Source organism: Cnephaeus nilssonii (assembly GCF_951640355.1).
Source record: "Cnephaeus nilssonii genome assembly, chromosome: 5".
NCBI lineage: Eukaryota > Metazoa > Chordata > Mammalia > Chiroptera > Vespertilionidae > Cnephaeus > Cnephaeus nilssonii.
The window spans coordinates 73,469,623-73,487,355 of NC_137076.1; the positions used below are offsets into that span (position 1 = coordinate 73,469,623).

The 17,733-nt window shown below is 39.5% G+C and overlaps 1 protein-coding gene across 3 annotated transcripts in view; it reads left to right on the top strand.

Moving 5' to 3' along the window:
- CDC42SE2 (CDC42 small effector 2) overlaps positions 1-17,733 on the top strand; it is a 99,911-nt gene that overhangs the window by 54,273 nt on the left and 27,905 nt on the right. For all 3 annotated transcript variants that reach the window (XM_079771759.1, XM_079771758.1, XM_079771757.1), the window contains exon 3: positions 11,911-12,238. In XM_079771759.1, the coding sequence (XP_079627885.1) occupies positions 12,185-12,238 (54 nt within the window). In that variant the 5' untranslated portion in view covers positions 11,911-12,184. The remainder of the gene's footprint in view (positions 1-11,910; positions 12,239-17,733) is intronic.

Sequence of the window (17,733 nt, forward strand, 5' to 3'; positions counted from 1 at the left end):
CTCCTTCCTTAGACTTTTGAGAACCAATAGTTGAAGAAGTTACCACAGAAGAAATGACTCTGCGTGTTGCATGAACAATGAGGAAAAGAAATAATGAACCATCTGACAGCCCATCAAGTGATGGGAAACATGCCATCCACAACAAATCTATCTCAATAGTAGAGCGATCGGGGAGGAAGATGAATGATCTACATGCAAACATGGGCAAGCAGTTGAAGCTTCTTGATGCCAAGATGACACTACTAGGGACCAAGGTTGACAAAATCCAGAGAGATGTTTCTTGTCTGTACTTACGATCAATGCATATATACAAGGAACCCCACCAAAGCGTGCCTTCTACCCAAGTGTGGTAACAGATGAAACTAGGCCTTCTCCTTCTGTAGCTGCCTCTGCTATATTACCTCAGAATACAGAGGAAGATTTCTACAAAATCTAGAAAGAATGGTTCACATAACATATGCACTAGGCCAGCAACTGTGTTGTTCTGCAGCAAAATACTCTATGAACAAACTCAGTATGCTTGGAGGACTTATCCTTATTATGGCCATTGCGCCCTGTAGACAACATCAACAACAGAAAATGAAGTGATGGTCATGATAGTTACCAGCATCCATTCTGAACTTGGTTATGGTAGGTCTCATTGCCTTTGGATGTGATTATTTTAGGAATGGGCATGAGACCAAGTTTTAGCCAATTGAAAATAAAAGGGAAGTCTGCAAGAGACTTCTGGGAAGGAATTTTTTTTTACTTTTGAGAAGGAAGTGAGAGAAAGAGATGGTCCCTCTTCTCCCTACAGCTTGTTTTATCAGGTTGTAACATCTGTAACTGCTGTATTCATCTTGGCTACTAGCCTGAAGGTGATGCCCTTCTGTAAAGGAGGACAGAGGCAAGACAATTCCACAGACTAGAACTGAAACCCCATTTAATAGAACCTCCCTAATTGTGGGTTCCTTGTTATGTGAGACAACAAATTTCCTTATTGTTTAAGTAATTTTGCCCTTCGATGCTTTGTTATTTGCTGTGGAAATCATCCTGATGTATTTGATTTCTCCCCTTTTTGATTACCTACAATCTTTTTGTGCCTCATGCATTTCTACTTGATTATGTCCTGTGCTTTCTGGTAATTTATGCTTGTGTATATTGCCTTTGTAGCACATTATACACTTTGTGAAGTCAAGGGCTATGTTTATATCCTTACTGTGTCTAACACTAGTACGTTCTTCTTAATAAAGCCACCAGTGCCTATTTATTGAATTGAATTATTTGAATAGTATTTGAAAAACCAATCCACAGAATTAAATTATTATAGAGATTTTCTTCTAATTCACAGTCTTATCTTTAACCACACTGCTTCCTTCTAGGATTATGAGTGAAGTTCGGCTTTTGATTTAAGATGACTGGTGTGTAACACATTTTCAAGTGATTAGTTCTACTCTAAAAATGTTGCTTGAATTTAGCCTTTTGTGTTTGTTCAATTTTACCATGAAAATCAGCTCCTGTCCTATATATTTGAGTATTGGCTTTCAGTCTAATAAATTTTGCATTCTTCTCTGTTGTAAAAACAGAATAATTTGCCTTCTATTTTCTGTGCTAATTATAGGAATGAAGGACATAGCTTGTAAGAAGTATGATCAGGATTAATTGGTTTGTTTGGCTTTGGAATGTGCATTTGCAAAAAACTCCCTAAAGTGTGCATCTCTGTTTGTTCTTAGGACCTAATTGTGAGAGTGTGTGTGTAGGCAGGGTGACAGGAAGTGGGAGACTTGGGGACAGGGCCGGTTTGGTGATGGTCTAGTATATGGTGAGAGGAGTCTTGAAGTACAGGATGGATTATTTAGTTGCTTGTATTTCAAAGCTCTATGAAACAAAACATACATTTATTTATTTATTTATTTATTTATTTATTTATTTATTTATTTATTTTGCCTAACTCAAGACATCTATATTCTTTTCTGTTTCCTTTAAATTCTGTTATTATAATCTTGGAAAAGTGGTATAAGAGCCTCTTTTTCTTCCTGAAAATTCTATGGTGTTGCTTTCAGTTCTGTTAACTATAAAACTGCATTGTAAGCTGGTAGCACTTTCTGAATCCTTCAAAAAGAGATTCACATTCAGGGAAGGATTTGCTTTTTTTTTTTTTTTTTTTTTTTTTTTGTCTTGATGGGTTATGCTTAAAATCTGGGGGAATAACTTTATGAAGATGTAGAAAGTTATATGATGTGCTTGACCCATCAGTTTTAATTAGGTAATACCATTATTTAGTAATATCAAAGGTTTACATCACTAAGATCAGCTTTAATGTGTTGTCTTTAATGAATGTTATGAAGAGATTATAGGAATGGAACATGTGTCTTAACCTAAGGCCATCATGGCAAGCATGTGATCTAAGCCAGATCAATCAGAATGAGATGTTGGGACTTTCGCTAGAAATGCTGGGATAAAGGCACTTATTTTCTTATGCTGTATTTCAGCCTGAAAATGTACAGTTATTAAATTCCTGGAAGCTATCTTCTGATTATAAAAGAAAAGTTAGTTGAATAAGAAGCCAACACAGGAGGAGTAGTGCAGAGGAAAAGCATACCCTAGTCAGCTCAATTGGGCTGCTAGATCAAGTCTTCCCCCAATTCCTTATTTAATCCAGCTGGCTTTGAATTTTACCTCACGTGTATATGAAAACATCCTAACAGATACGTCCTTATACCAACCATTCAACACTAACCACTGAGCACACCAGCCAGGGCAATGAGATTGTTTTTTAGTTTCTCTTTCTGAGCGTTCATTATTGGTGTATAAAAAGGCCATCAATTTCTGGATGTTGTATCCTGCTACATTTGTTAAATCTAGCAGTTTTTTGGTGGAGTCTTGAGGGTTTTCTGTGTATAGTTTCATGTCATCTGCGAATAATGACAGTTTTACTTTCTCCTTTGCAATTCGTATGCCTTTTATTTTTTCTTCTTGTCTGATTGCTATGGCTAGCTAGGACTTGTAGTACTATCTATCTATATAAAAGGCTAACATGTTAAGTATCCTTCCCACCTTCCGACTGGTCACTGTGACACGCACTGACCACCAGGGGGCAGACGCTCAATGCAGGAGCTGCTGAGATGCACACAAAGAAATGACACTGCGGACCTGGTGCCCACAAAGCAACACTTGGCTTCCCCCAAGTGGGACACAGGCTCTGCCACCACCCTGGAGCAACAGCCCACCAAATCGCAGCCGACGCTGACGAGACCCCATAGCACAAAATGCATCCAGAGCCCAGCCCAGAAACGGTGGCTGTGGGTACCGGGTAATGACGTCACGTAGCAACGCCCAGCTTCCTTTCCCTAGTGACAGGCCATCTATATATATAAAAACCTAAGCAACCGGCCGACTGTTTGACCGGTAGCTATGACACGTACTGACCACCAGGGGGCAGACGCTCAGCACACAGGCATGGAAACATGGAACAGACTGATGAATCTCAGAGGAAAGATGGGAGGGGGGAGGGCAAGAAGAATATTAACCAAAGATCTTATATACATACTAGAGACCCTTGGCCTGTCCTGCAGGGATCGGGCCGAAACCGGCAGTCTGACATCCCTCGAGGGGTCCCGGATTGTGAGAGGGCACAGGCCAGGCCAAGGGACCCCACCCATGCATGAGTCCATGCACTGGGCCTCTAGTATAACTATATTAGGCTTACTTTTTTCTACATTTGTTTTTTTCTCTCTTCACTGTACACCCTAAGAATAGAATACCTATGTAGCTTTAGAGTCAACCATATGAAGACCTAAGCAACCGTTGACAAAACAATTTATGTGTTTAACTGAGCTCCAAAGCTTACATTAATTGTACAGTCTGGTTAATCTTTAGCAGTGGGCATGCATCTGTCACAGGTTTGGTCATTGTTTATCTTTAACTTACTAATGAAATATATAAGTAAAATGTAAGCTTTTTTGTTTATGCTCATCATTTGCGCCTGGAACTTAAAAGACACTGTTTATATATGTAATTCTTAGAGCTAAAGTTTTTTTCTCTAGATATTAGTTTCTTTCGCAAGAAGATCTTTGAACCATTTTAAAATTAGAGCACATTTTGTATCAGGTGCTAGAGACTATCTATTATTTGATGTTTGACTTGAGAGAAAACTTGATAAGCTAATAACATAAGTCATCTCTAACCTTCTGCCAGGTATGATTATAAATTAGACACTTTGGTGATACAATTTTTGTGGCCATGTTGGGGTGAAGAGCTTTTTAGATAATATTGACAATAGTTGTCAGCAAATGAATTGTGTATTAGTTTCTCCCAGCCAAAAAAAGGAGTGGCAGCTGAAAATACCTAATTTATTTGGAGCAAATATCAAGTTAACAAAAAGTTCTAAAGCATTTGTCACAAAGCAGCTAGGAATCAAATGTAAATCACAATGATATTTTTCCTCTCTTGGGATGCATCTGAAACACAGTATCAAAGACTGCTATTCACTTTACCTGGCTCCACATCCAGATAAGTGACTGTAGTTTGTATTCAGTTGACTTGCATGTCCCCTAGAGATTGATAGGGGATTCCAGTCCTGACCAAGAAGCACAAATTACACATACTTCTCATTCTTTAGGCCTTTTAATTACCTCTCCTCATCCTTTATTTTGCAAAACACACTTGGCAGCCAGTTCAGGCAGTAATTAGGTATTGAGCTAACATTCCCTTCTGAAAATTTAATCCTTTGATGTCCAAGGCCTTCTAGTCTGAGAAAACCTGACTAAACAATGTATGATATGAAGATATGAATTTTTAAAAATTAATAACTAATAGCTGAACTAAGTTAGAATTACTTATTTAGCTATCCACTGAAAATCATCATATTGCTAATTTTATTGTATGCATTAACATACAAATTATATATACATTTAAATTTGCTTTTGAGGAAAATATGCCATTGCTATCAAGGGGATTAGTTTAATTGGCTTAAGTAAGTTTTATTTTCTTGACTATACCTTAATACTTCTCTTATTTCACTTTTCCTTTTACCTAAATTATAATAAATAGACTTATGTATTTTTGTATGTGTGCTGCTCCATCTAGGAAAAGGAAGTTGACCATAACAATTTTTGTCCATTTGCTCAGGTAAGCATCAAGGAAGCTTGTCTCTGCTCAGTTCTCTGGGTGAAGCACAAAAATATGACAAGAATGATGATGGTCAGAGTAACAAAGTATTAACGTTTCTTTAAACTTGTGTGCCAAGCACTAATCTAAGCAATTTAAGTTTGCTCACTTAATCCTCACATAAACTTTTGAAGTAGATATAATTACAAACTCCATTTTATAGAACAGCAAAGTGAGACACGCAGAGGTTGAGTAATTTGCTCAAGATCATATAGCTAGTGAGTGGAGGAATCAAGGATCCAAACCTAGGCTGACTAGTTCAGTCTACATTTCTAAACCATAGCATCTTTGCAAGCTTGCACCTACATGCCATTGTGTAATATAAATGTGTACTATCCATGTGGTATGAGAATCTAAGACAAGGAATTAAATTAAAACTTACACTTGAATTTGTGAACTTTACCTTGTGATTATCTGAGGACTAGCAAATACAAACTGCTCTTAGTGGCAGCATAGCCAAATGTATATTTTTAAAACCTGAAATATGTCAACTCGAGGTATTAAGCATGCTTAATTTGTGTGAAACAGAATAAAAAGTTTACAATTTACTAGTATACTTTAAAATAAAAGTTCTGTGGCAGTTGTTAGTACTTCTTTAATTTTTATAAATTTAGCTTGGGCAAGTGACAAGCTCTCTCACCAGTTATAAAATACTAGGGGCCCAGTGCACGAATTCGTGCACCTTGAAAGGAACTGTGGGCTGCGAGGCTGCGGTGGGCATAGGGGCGGTTCTTGGCCCATCCTCTGCGCCCCTGCCGGGCCTCAAGAACAGGGGGAGGTGGAGAAGCCCTGAGGGATGATAGGCGCCGGAAGCCGCTATTGGCACCCGCTGATGGCGCCGAGTGATCAGGGCCGGCACCAGGCGCCGGCAGCAGGTGCGAGCGCTGCACGGGACCAAAGAATTTTCAGTAACCACCAGAGGCTCACCCCGATGACAGTGACTGGTGCCCCTCCTTGGTCTAGCACCCCTGCTCACCTGCTCCACCATCCCGCTGCAGCCAACGCCCACCATGTTCCGCACGCACCCCCTGGTGGTCAGCACACATCATAGCGACCGGTTGTTCTGCCACACGGTTTATTTGCATATTGGGGTTTTATTTTATATAGATAATGCTACACTGTCAGTGTCACATTCCGCACATAAATAAGGGCTCAGACTGGCTAAAGGTATGCATCATTGTCCTGCTTTTCAAATCAAGGCTTTATTATTGTTTCTTTAGACCTTGGCCTAAAAAACAGTTTTATTAAATTGTGGGTAGGATGTTGGAACATAAATTCTTTAAATTGTTAGTAACACAACTGTTCATAGAAGTATAAATACCTGCAACATTTGATTTAGGTGCAGAAGGTGAGGAGGGAAGGAAGCTGATGGTGGCGAGTATTTTATTTTTGACACAAGGTACTACTACACTCTTTCACTCATGCCTGTCAAGGATGCTCTGCCAGTCATTAAGTGGCTTGATAACTCTCTTCAAGCTTTGCTCAAATCTTATGTCTAAAATCTATGCGTTTGTGAAATACTCTCTGGTGCAGTAGACCAGTCTGAGTCCTTATTTATGTGTGGAATGTGCTGAGCTGTGTTAAAGCCAAGTTCAGATGTTGATGTTGCAAAGAAACACTGCTCTAGTTATCTTAAGATTTAAAAAAGTATCAAGTTTTCAATATGGATATATTTTAAGCAACTTTCAGTCGAAGAAGTATATTAGTGGCAGTGTTGAAATACTTTGTTCTGAATTCAATACTTCTCTAAAGGTGTTTATATAGAAATGTTTTTAAGTATTTACACTTGTGAAAAAAAATTCTAAAAAGGAAGTTTTTTAGAAGAGCAATAAGATGGAAAATGTATTGTTTGACAGTCCGAGGCATGTCTGAAACATCTTAAGGTTTATATATTTACTTAATAAAAACAGGTGGAGTTACAAACATCCCCTTGGTGTTTGAATATACATTTCCGCAGATCTATTTTCTAGGTGGAAATGCTTAACTAAAGCTGTATATCCTTTCTGTCTCATCTATGAAAATAGAAGCACAAATTACTGTACTTTAAACAGTCATTCTTACATTAACCATTAAGAAAGAGGGAATACTGTGAATGTCATTTTCATAGTACATGGAGTAGGGAAAAACTTTTATTTAAAATTCTCAAAATAAGGGATAGCTTCACTCTAATTGGGAAGGAAATTTGAATTTGGGAAAATGTGGGGTGACAAAGGATTACGTATGGATTATAAATTAGGAAGCCATTTATTTTAAGTATTAAACAGAAGAAATAAAAGAAAATACACCTTCCAATGGTAAAATTAATTTTAAAGGTGATTTCTGGCAAAGATAATTTATACGTAAAAAGGAAATTGTCTAGCTTTATATGTAGATGAGAAAATATGATGGAAATAATCAGATAATACATCAGAGTAGCTCCATATCTCTCTAAAACATCATATTTCAAATATAGTAGATTTGGAAACCTCAGAGTAGCTCCATATCTGACTGTGCTACAACAATGATGAGTATAAAGAATTTTCAGTTTAAACAAAGGAATGTTTGTTCTCATAGAATTGGTTAAAGGAGATTTTATTTCACAATGAATTCTTAATGCCCAAGGTCTTTGATTCAGGTTGGAATTAAACTTGTCAAATAGCAACACTGAAATGATGTTTGTGATATTGTGAATTTAGCCTTTTGCTCTTACATTCTTTCTAGGAAGGAAATATATGAAACATACTGTTCTTTTAAGCTTATAAACTTCACAGTATTTTCCTAATTCAGTGGACAAAGCCAATTTCAAGACTGCCACTTCCTAGTTTGGAGTTTAAGTGAGATGAGGAATGTTCATCCCTGCTTGAAAATAAATTTTAACTATGGCAAGAATATAAATTTTCTTCCTTCTGATTTTCCTCCTTGAACATATGCTTAAAACTTAACATGTCATTTTTGTGTGAACATAAATTTTATTTCACTTAATGCTCAGGGTTTTGTGATCCTGTAATATACCTATTATTGATATAGAGTTGGCATAGCTTATAAATGAATGACAGCTCTTTCAAACATTTATAAATATGTGATTGATCGTTTACCACTTGGGGCAAAAATGTTTTCTTTGAATATCAAATTAATACATCTTTGATCTTTTCATTTCAAGGATGGCTTTTTTTTTTCCTTCCTCTACCTCCTACCCTGTATTTTAAAAGTTAAGATCCAGTATTCTTGCAAACATTTTCTATACTTGAACTCTGCTTTTCTCCCTTCACTCACTTCTCAAACCACTCTAATTTGATTTCTGCCAATACTACTTCACTAAAACTGCTACCGCCAGGCCACCAGTGTCTGCATCACACTTCTCAGTCTTTGTTGTCACTGAGGCAGTTAATACTGGTAGCCACTTCCTTTTGTTTGTTTGGCTGGTTGGTTTTTTGTTAAACTTTACCAGAGGATAGTTTTCCCATTATTTTTCAGAGAAATGGAAGGGAGGGAAAGAAACAGAAACATTGATGTGAGAGACACATCAACTGGTTGCCTCCTGTACGTGACCTGACCAGGGGTGGGGGGGCAAACCTGCAACCCTTTGGTGTGAGGGTCGGCGCTCTAACCACTTAGTACACCGGCCAGGCCTCAGTTCCTTCTTAAACATGCTCCAGTGAGACTACATTAGCTAGTTTTCGTCCTCTTTCTTTCTGATAACACCCAATCCTCCGTTGTAAACTTCCCTTTCTCTAATCATCCTTTAAATGCTGCTGTTTCTTAGAGTCTCTTGGCTTCACATGATAGTGCTTTCCCTAGAATTTGGCATTCATTGCTTTAGTTATAATTGCTGATGATTCCAAAGCTGCTGCTTGGCTACAGAGCTGTATGTCCACCTGTGTACCGGACATCTTCACTTGCTGGTTGTAGTAGCCTGCAGGTGACATAAACCCGCTTCAGGCTTTAGAGGGAAAACTGTTGCTTTACAATATTAACATCAGGTGTACAGGTCAGACTGGTCTTAGAGATGACTGGAAATAGACTTCCTCCTTTCTTTTGTTGCTGCATTATAATCTCAGAATCATCTTCTGCATGAAATTTGGAACATGGTTGGCTAAGGTCAACCTTCAAGTCTACAGATGGTCAGTTACAAAGAAAAGATAGGCTTGCTCTGTCCAACTCCAGACAGAAGATAGCCGGACATGGATTCTGATAGATGCAGTTTGGTTGGCTACCTCAGGATGTACTAGGTGTACTGGTTAATAATGCGAATTTTGTAATCAAAGAAAACACTATAATTTCAAGAGAAACATCAGAAGTACTTTATTCACAGTAATGTCCATCGCTAGCTACACATTTCTCCCATCTTTCAGGTAATTTGTGGATACCGTCCCAATAGAACTTTTCTTGTTTTCAGGCTGCTCAGAAAGTGCGTGTGCCCTCGATCGAAACAAGTGGTATTCTGAAGGAGCAAGGTCTGGTGAATACGGCGGGTGGGTTAATACTTCCCAGGCAAGATCTTTTGAAGTGTGTGATGGTGCATTATCGTGAAGCAAAATTAATTTTCTGTGTCTTCTGGCCCATTCTGGTCGTTTTATGATCAAAACGTGGTTCAAATTGATTATTTGTTGTCAGTAGTGATCAGTATTAATGGTTTCACCTGGTTTTAGAAGCGCATCATACACCACACCTTCCTGATCTTACCAAATGCAGAGCATTGTCTTCTTTCCGAAGCGATTTGGCCTTGCAGTCGATGTTGATGGTGGACATGGATCAACCCACGATTTTGTGCATTTGGGATTCTCAAAATAAATCCACTTTTCATCACCAGTCACAATTCAATGCAGAAAAAGACTTTCTTTCATGCTGTTGAAGCAACATTTTACTGATGACTTTTTGGTTTTCCATTTGTCTTTCGTTCAGTTGATGTGGCACCTGTTTTCCTTCCTTTAAAATCTTTCCCATTGCTTGTAAACAATCGGAAATTGTTTGCTGACCAACGTTGAATCTTTCTGCAAGCATCTTCATCCAATAATGCTTGTAATTGTTGGTCTTCAAACGTTTTAGGTTGACCTGGACTTTCTTTGTCTTTCACATCGAAATCATCACTTTTAAAGCGTTTAAACCAGCGTTCACAAGTATCTTGAGATGGAGCGTGTTCACCATAAGCTTCCCAAAGTATACTTACTATAACTTTTTCTTCAAAATAAAGTAATGAATTAAAACTTCCTGCAAATGCTCTTTTTTTTTTGGCACGAAATTCAACATTTTTAAGTGTAAAAATATCTATGATGTTAACACTTTCAGCAAATTTGACATATGAAGTTTTGAAGCTTGCCGTCAATACAACAAAATAGCATACATATCAAATCACATATATATCAACATATGTGTAACTCCATCTATTGATAAAAATCTGCATTATTAACTGGTACACCTAGTAAACTGGTTTGACTGACACTCATTCTGATGATGGTGGGAATAGGATCCTAATGTCTTGATTCAAAATGCAGTCTAACCTAACCCTTGATCATCTCATGTACAATTCTAATTTCAATGGAGAAGGTGATAAAATTTTTTATAATTATTGATGAGTTATAGCTGCTTGAATATCTAAAAAAGTTGATTGCTATGCTACTTACTATCTGGGTTATCTTTGAGAACAAACGACTCAATTGAAGAAACCTATAGGAAAATGATGGGTATTTCTTTTTGGAATTAGAAACTATTATATGGTGTTTGAATTAGTGATTTTTAAAAACTTATTAAAACGATTTATACTTTTATAGTCATAAAATAGAGTGCTCTGGGAAGGCAAGGATTTCTGTCTTCTTTTACTACTATATCCCTAATAACCTGATACTCAAAAAAGGCTTGAAAAGATTTGTTGAATGAATATCAGTTTATTAAAATCTTGAATTTTTTTCAGTGTTTACTTTTTGGGGAAATATTTATTCTTAATTTTATCACAGATTTAAGAAATAAAAGTGGTGGTGGGGTGACGAGGAGAGAGAAACCAAAGAACTTATATACTTATTAGAGGCCTGGTGCACGAAATTCGTGCACTGGAGGGGGCGGTGTCCCTCGGCGCAGCCTGCACCCTCTCCAATCTGGGACATCCCTCTTACAATCTGGGACTGCTAGCTCCCAACCGCTCGCCTGCCTGCAAGCCTGATCACCCCCTAACCACTTCCCTGCTGGCCTGATCGATGCCTAACTGCTCCCCTGCTGGCCTGATTGCCCCCAACTACCCTCCCCTGCAGACCCTGTCACCCCCAACTGCCCTCCCTGCAGGCCCGGTTGCCCCTAACTGCCCTCCCCTGCCAGACTGGTCTCCCCCAACTGCCCTCCCCTGCCATCCTGGTTGCCCCTAACTGCCCTCCCCTGTAGGCCTGGTCCCTCCCAACTACCCTCTCTCCCCTGCAGGCCCAGTTGCCCCCTCCTGCCCTCCCCTGCCGGCCTTGTTGCCCCCACCTGCCCTCCCCTGCTGGCCTGGTCGCCCCCAACTGCCCTGGCCTGCTGGCCTGATCACTCACAACTACCCTCCCCTGCCGGCCATCTTTGTCCACATGGAGGCAGTCATCTTGTGCGAGGGCCAGTTTGCATATTACCTCTTTATTATATAGGATATGCATAACCCATGGACGCGGACAATAGGGTGGTGGTAGGGGCTGGACAGAGGGGATTAAAGGGGGGGGGATGGGAGACATCTGTAATACTGCCAACAATAAAAAAATGAAAGAAATAAAAGCTTCTATAAATAAGTAAAGTAACTTGTTTTCTTTACTTTTTTTTTTTTTCTAGACTACCTGAGCCAAGACAACATTTATACCTTCCTGGTGGTTCAGAAACGAGTCTCTGTAGAACCACAAGCAAAGAAAGGAAACATTCTGTCTTTTTCTTAATTAATTTGACTACATAAGATACTTGACTTCCAGGAACAAAAACACAGAGAAGTATTAAAATTATTATTTTGACATCATTGGACATCCATCATACTGAGGAGTGTGCTTTGTGAAGCTTCCCAAGTAGAGATTTGGAAACTCCTTGGTGCTCATTTATACTTTGGACTATAAGCATGAGTGAATTCTGGTTGTGTTTCAACTGCTGTATTGCAGAACAGCCTCAACCTGTAAGTATGAAGTAATACATGTATAGATTGGGTGGGTGCTTATGAAACTCTAGAGGCCCGGTACACGAAAATCGTGTACTGGAAGGGGGGATGGTCTCTCAGCCAGCCGGCGCTCTCTCGCAGTCCAGGACCCCTCGGGGGATGTCTGACTGCCAGCTTGTGGCTGGATGGCCTTCTGCTGCTGCATGGCCTGCTGCTTGAGCTTCAGCAGCTGCTGCATATGCATGGGCTGGGCCACCACGGTCTGTCCTGTGAACACCATCGAGTGGGTGAATCAAGCGCGGAGGCAGGCTCACTCTGAGTTCCCTGTGCTTCCCTGAGTCACTGAGTTGTTCAGACTGACTGCCTTCTAGAGAGAATGGCACCGGGATCGGGCCTAAGCTGGCAGTCGGACATCCCTCTCACAGTCCCGGACCCCTTGGGGGATGTAGCAGTGCGCCAAGTGGCAGGCAGCCAGGGAGGAGCCCAAATCAGGGCTGGGCGCCGTGCCGCTCGAGCTCATCCCAGCCCCGTACCGCTCGAGCTCATCCCAGCCCGCTGCTCCTGCTGCCACCGCTCAGTAGTGCTGCCGTGGAGTCAGGAGAGGCTCCTGCCATGGCAGCTGTGCTTGCCAGCCAAGAGCCCGGCTTCTGGCTGAGCGGCGCATCATAGAGACAGGTTGTTCCAGTCGTTCCACCATAAAGGTTGCTTAGGCTTTTATTATATAGACTAGAGGCCCGGTGCATGAAATTAGTGCACTGGAGGGGGCTGTCCCTCGGCGCAGCCTGCACCCTCTCCAATCTGGGACCCCTCAAGGGATGTTCGACTGCCTGCTTAGGCCTGATCCAACTGGCCTAAACAGGCAGTTGGACATTTCTCTCACAATCCAGGACTGCTGGCTCCCAACCACTCGCCTGCCTGATTGCCCCTAACTGCTTCTGCCTGCCAGCCTGATCATCCCTAACGACTCCCCTGCTAGCCTGATTGACGCCTGCCTGGAGGAAGATACCATTATCCTTATTTTCCAGTTGAAATAGAACCAGTTTTTTGCTCAAAGTCATATTAGGTAGTAAGTGGTCTTGGCTGACTTCTTTTTGGCACATGCCCCATGTTTTTGTGTCTTCTAAACTATGCACATATTGTTACCTCTACCGTAATCCTGCCCTCCAACCTCCCCATTTTCTGTTCATCTAGATCAAAAGTCACCTCTACAAAATCTTCCCCAGCTATCTCCTGACTTAGCAAATATTTATCTTCATTCCCACCAGCTCTTTACTTCATTTTTCTATTATGGCATGGAACTTCTTACATAGTAATAATTATTCTCTAGTCTCTCCCACCACATATTTAATTCTATAGGGGCCCTGACCATATTTACTTTGTATCTAAAGGATCAAATCTAATACCTTGAAGAATCTATTACATGCTGGCTGGCTGGCTGAATAAGTGAGTTTATGTTTTATTGTTTGTTTGTGATAGCCTAAAAGGACAAATGAGGTATAATCTTAAGATCTTTTCTAAGCCTTTCCCTGGGTATTCACAGTCAATTTCTAATTTTCCCTCATATATGCAGTTGTTTTTGAATGTCTTAGTCTGTTATGTCTAGCTCCCCAAAGGGTAAAATATGAAAAATGAAGGGTGGGGGGAGGAGGAGAATGGGTTGTTGACTTTTTAAAAATAAATATATATTTTTTTACTGATTTCAGAGTGAGGAAGGGAGAGAGAGAAACATTAGTGATGAGAGAGAATCACTGATCAATTGCCTCCTGCACGCCCCCTACTGGGAATCGAGCCTGCAACCCGGGCATGTGCCCTGACCGGGAATCAAACCCTGACCTCCTGGTTCCCTGGTTCTTCATGGGTTGATGCTCAAGCACTGAGCCACACCCGCCAGGCAGGTGCTAGCTTTTTAAATCCCCTGGAAGTCACTGCAGCCAGACAAGAAGTGGCTTGCAACAAACAGTGTGGGGAGGTGTTCCGACACTGGCTGCCTCTCTCTTTCTTCTCTGTGATCAGAAGTGGAGATATTTGGAGGACCGGGTCCTTTTTGCCTCCTCTGGCTACCATAGCTGTGTGTGAGCTGCTCTAGGAACACAGCAACAGTTGGCTGATCGGTAATGCTACTGTGCTAAGGGCTGACATTGACTGAAATTAACTGGTTTACCTTCCAAGCCTTCCGCCGGTGGTTGTAAGCCTTGAACAGACTCCATCAGGCTGATCCTGCCCCTGCGGTTATTGGGTGGCGATGCAGATTCCTAGTGCTACTTGTCCACTATCTTCCTGTTCACTACTTTTATAATTTTGGTTTTTATATTTAGCGCTTTGATCTGTGAAGTGTGGAAGTTTGGTTGATTTGTGTGGTGTGAGGTGGGGGTTTAACTATTCTTTCATGCTAATCAACTATCTAAAGACAGTCATTAAATAGCCAATCTTTTTATTAGTAATTTGAAATGTCATCTTTATTATATACTGTGCTTTCATATATTTAAGAGTCCACTTCTGAAATATTTTTTTCTTTTGGTACATGTGTTTACACATATACTACCATATTGTTTTAATTGCTGCTGTTAGTGTATTTTGCTGCTTCATAGATCTTTTTCAACTGTATTGGTAATGTCTTATTTTTTAAGCTGGATTATTATTTGAGCCCTTATTATTTTCTTCATGTTTTTATTTGTATGAGATAGTTCATAATGCATATTTTTATAGGTGTTTAATTTAGGATTGCATTAAATTTAGAGTAAGAGGTGAGAATTGACATCTTTAAAATTGAGTAATCTCATTGAGAAACATGGCATGTGTCTTCATTTGTATAGACCTTTTCATGTAATTTTTGCACATTTCTTATTAAATTTGTTTCTAGATATTTTATAGATTTTATATTACTATTCTGCATGAAATTCTGTTTGTCTTTTATATTTCCTAATTGGATTGTACTAATATATAGGAAACCAATAATTTTATGTACCAATTTTTTATGCAGACACCTTACTGAACACTTTATATTTCTAAATATGTCGACATAGTGACATTTTTAAACCTTTTTCTGATACATAAACGTTTGGTGTTGTTGGTATCTTACAGCATTGACCAAGACCTCCAGTATTATGATGTTGAGTAGTATCATTAAGGGTTGAGCATCCTTGCTTCTTCTGACTTTAAAGGGATAGGTTGTAATTTACTTAAATATAAAATGAATGTGTACTTTAGTGACTGTATGGTTACCTATATGTTTAAGTTATTGTATATAATTTATCACTGCTAATTCCAAGGATTACATTTTTAACATTTTTTAAAGATTATGAAATACTTGAATCCTGTTGCCATTTTGCTTTTAATATTCCTTGTAATTTTTTGTTGGAAATTAGACATGATAATACTGGGTAATAGGAAGTGAGGTAAATAGGCCTTTATTATGAGGTTTTATATTTATTTGGATAGGGGTTAGGCCATACTGTTTGCTGTAGCTATAGGTGAGGGTAAAATTTCCTTCAGTGTTCTTGTATGTGTTTTGAGTTTCCCTAGAGACTTCTTAAATATTTCCCTATTCTATAGGAGCCATGTTACAGATTATGGTGAGGTGGTGGGGAAGGGGAAACTGTATGTACTGCTGTGCTTAGATTTCAGTCTTAGTGAGTCTGCCCTGGGCTGTGATGAACACAAGTACTTCTCAGTGTTGGTTTGGTTTGGTTTGTACTTAGTTCATGCAAAAAGGCTAGAGGGCACTGGAGTTGGGTATTTCTTTTTCCCTATATGGAAGGCTAGTGTGGGCTAGAGTTGGATAATTCTCTTCCCCAGAGCTGGTTAGTTTCTGGTAAAACCCGTTGATTAGGCTCTGGTAAAGTAGTTTCTCTTCAGGATAGGCTTTGTTAAGAACAGAATGCTCTGGGTTATGTAAAAATGGCTCCTATTCCCCACTCATTGCTGAAAAACACTGGAGATTTTTCTCTGATCTGCACTTGAAGAACATGGTAGAGTTCCTGGAGGCGAAACTCACAGAAGTGTGGGGTCCCCCTAAGACTGGACCCGTGGAGTTTTTTACTCTCAAACTTATCTACGCTAATCCTCCAGCAGTTCATCAGTTACGGGTTATACACTGGTCCTGGATACCCCAGAGGATTTTCCTCATGGTAACTTGTGATTTTTTATATCTGCCTCTCTCTCCAATTTTGAGGGCAGTGGTTCTCTCTGTGATACCAGTTCTCGAATGGCTGTAAGAATTGTTGGTTTTCACTTTGTTAACTTTTTCCTGTTGTGTGGATGGGAATGACACTTTCCAAACTCTTACATGCCAGACCACAAACCAGAAATTGTATTGCCATGTTTTTTTTAAGATTGATTACTTTATTGCTGGTATTCATAATGTATATAACAAAGTGAATCCTGTTCCAGCTAGGTACTCATAAATAGCTAAAATAGCAAGGCAGCCCTAACCGGTTTGGCTCAGTGGATGGAGCATTGGCCTGCAGACTGAAGGGTCCCAGGTTCGGTTCCAGTCAGGGGCATATACCTTGGTTGCGGGCACATCCCCAATAGGGGGTGTGCAGGAGGCAGCTGATCAATGTTTCTCTCTCATTGATGTTTCTAACTCTCTATCCCTCTCCCTTCCTCTCTGTAAAAAATCAATAAAATATATTTTAAAATAACAATAAAAAAATAAAATAAAATAGCAAGGCATAGGTTAGAAATTTAAATATCAGGAGCATACAGCCTTGGAATTATAAATGAAGCATTAGAAATACATTTTTTTGTTGTACAAAGGGTATGCAGCGTGAGTTTTTTTGCACACATATAACATGTCAGTATTGTGTTATTGTTTAATAATACATATTTGTGTTCCACATGAATTCCATGGGCATCTGATTTCTTAGTCTTTTGGACTTGCTGAGAAATATGACACAAAACTGAACAGGGCATTGTGGTTACTGAGTGGAAGAATAGCTTGTTTGTTGGCACTTAATGTCTTCACTGACAATTATACGTATGTTTACAGTCTACAAAAACATATCCTTGCCATTCCATTAGGCAGTATCAAGAGTGCCTTATTTGAAAGCTGCTTAGTCATCTCTAAAGTTTTCTGAAGTATTTACTGAAATTAAGTGCCGCATGCCATCTCTCCCACTCGTTCCCTACCACCGCTGCTCTTGCACATTCCATGTGTGAAAAAGGAATAACCAACATTGGGAAGAACGTAGACTTTGTTTTTCTGTGTAGTAGCATAAGAATCATACTTTTTCTTCTGACTCCTTCATTTTAGGAGAGTATAATACAGTCCCATTTTTTTTAGCGGTAGTAATCCAAACCTCTTTAATTAATGGTAGTATAAATGCTATAGTTGCTGTTGCTAGATATAGCTAAGGCTGAACATTTAAAATTGGATGGTGCCTTACAACACAATTTTTTTTAAAATGGAAAGGTTCATAAGCTGTTTCCAGGACTGTAGTGAATTCTTGACCTACTTATTGTTGTGCATTGGAGTACAGGTGGGCTTCTTTGCCCCTAGCTTATTGAGGAAT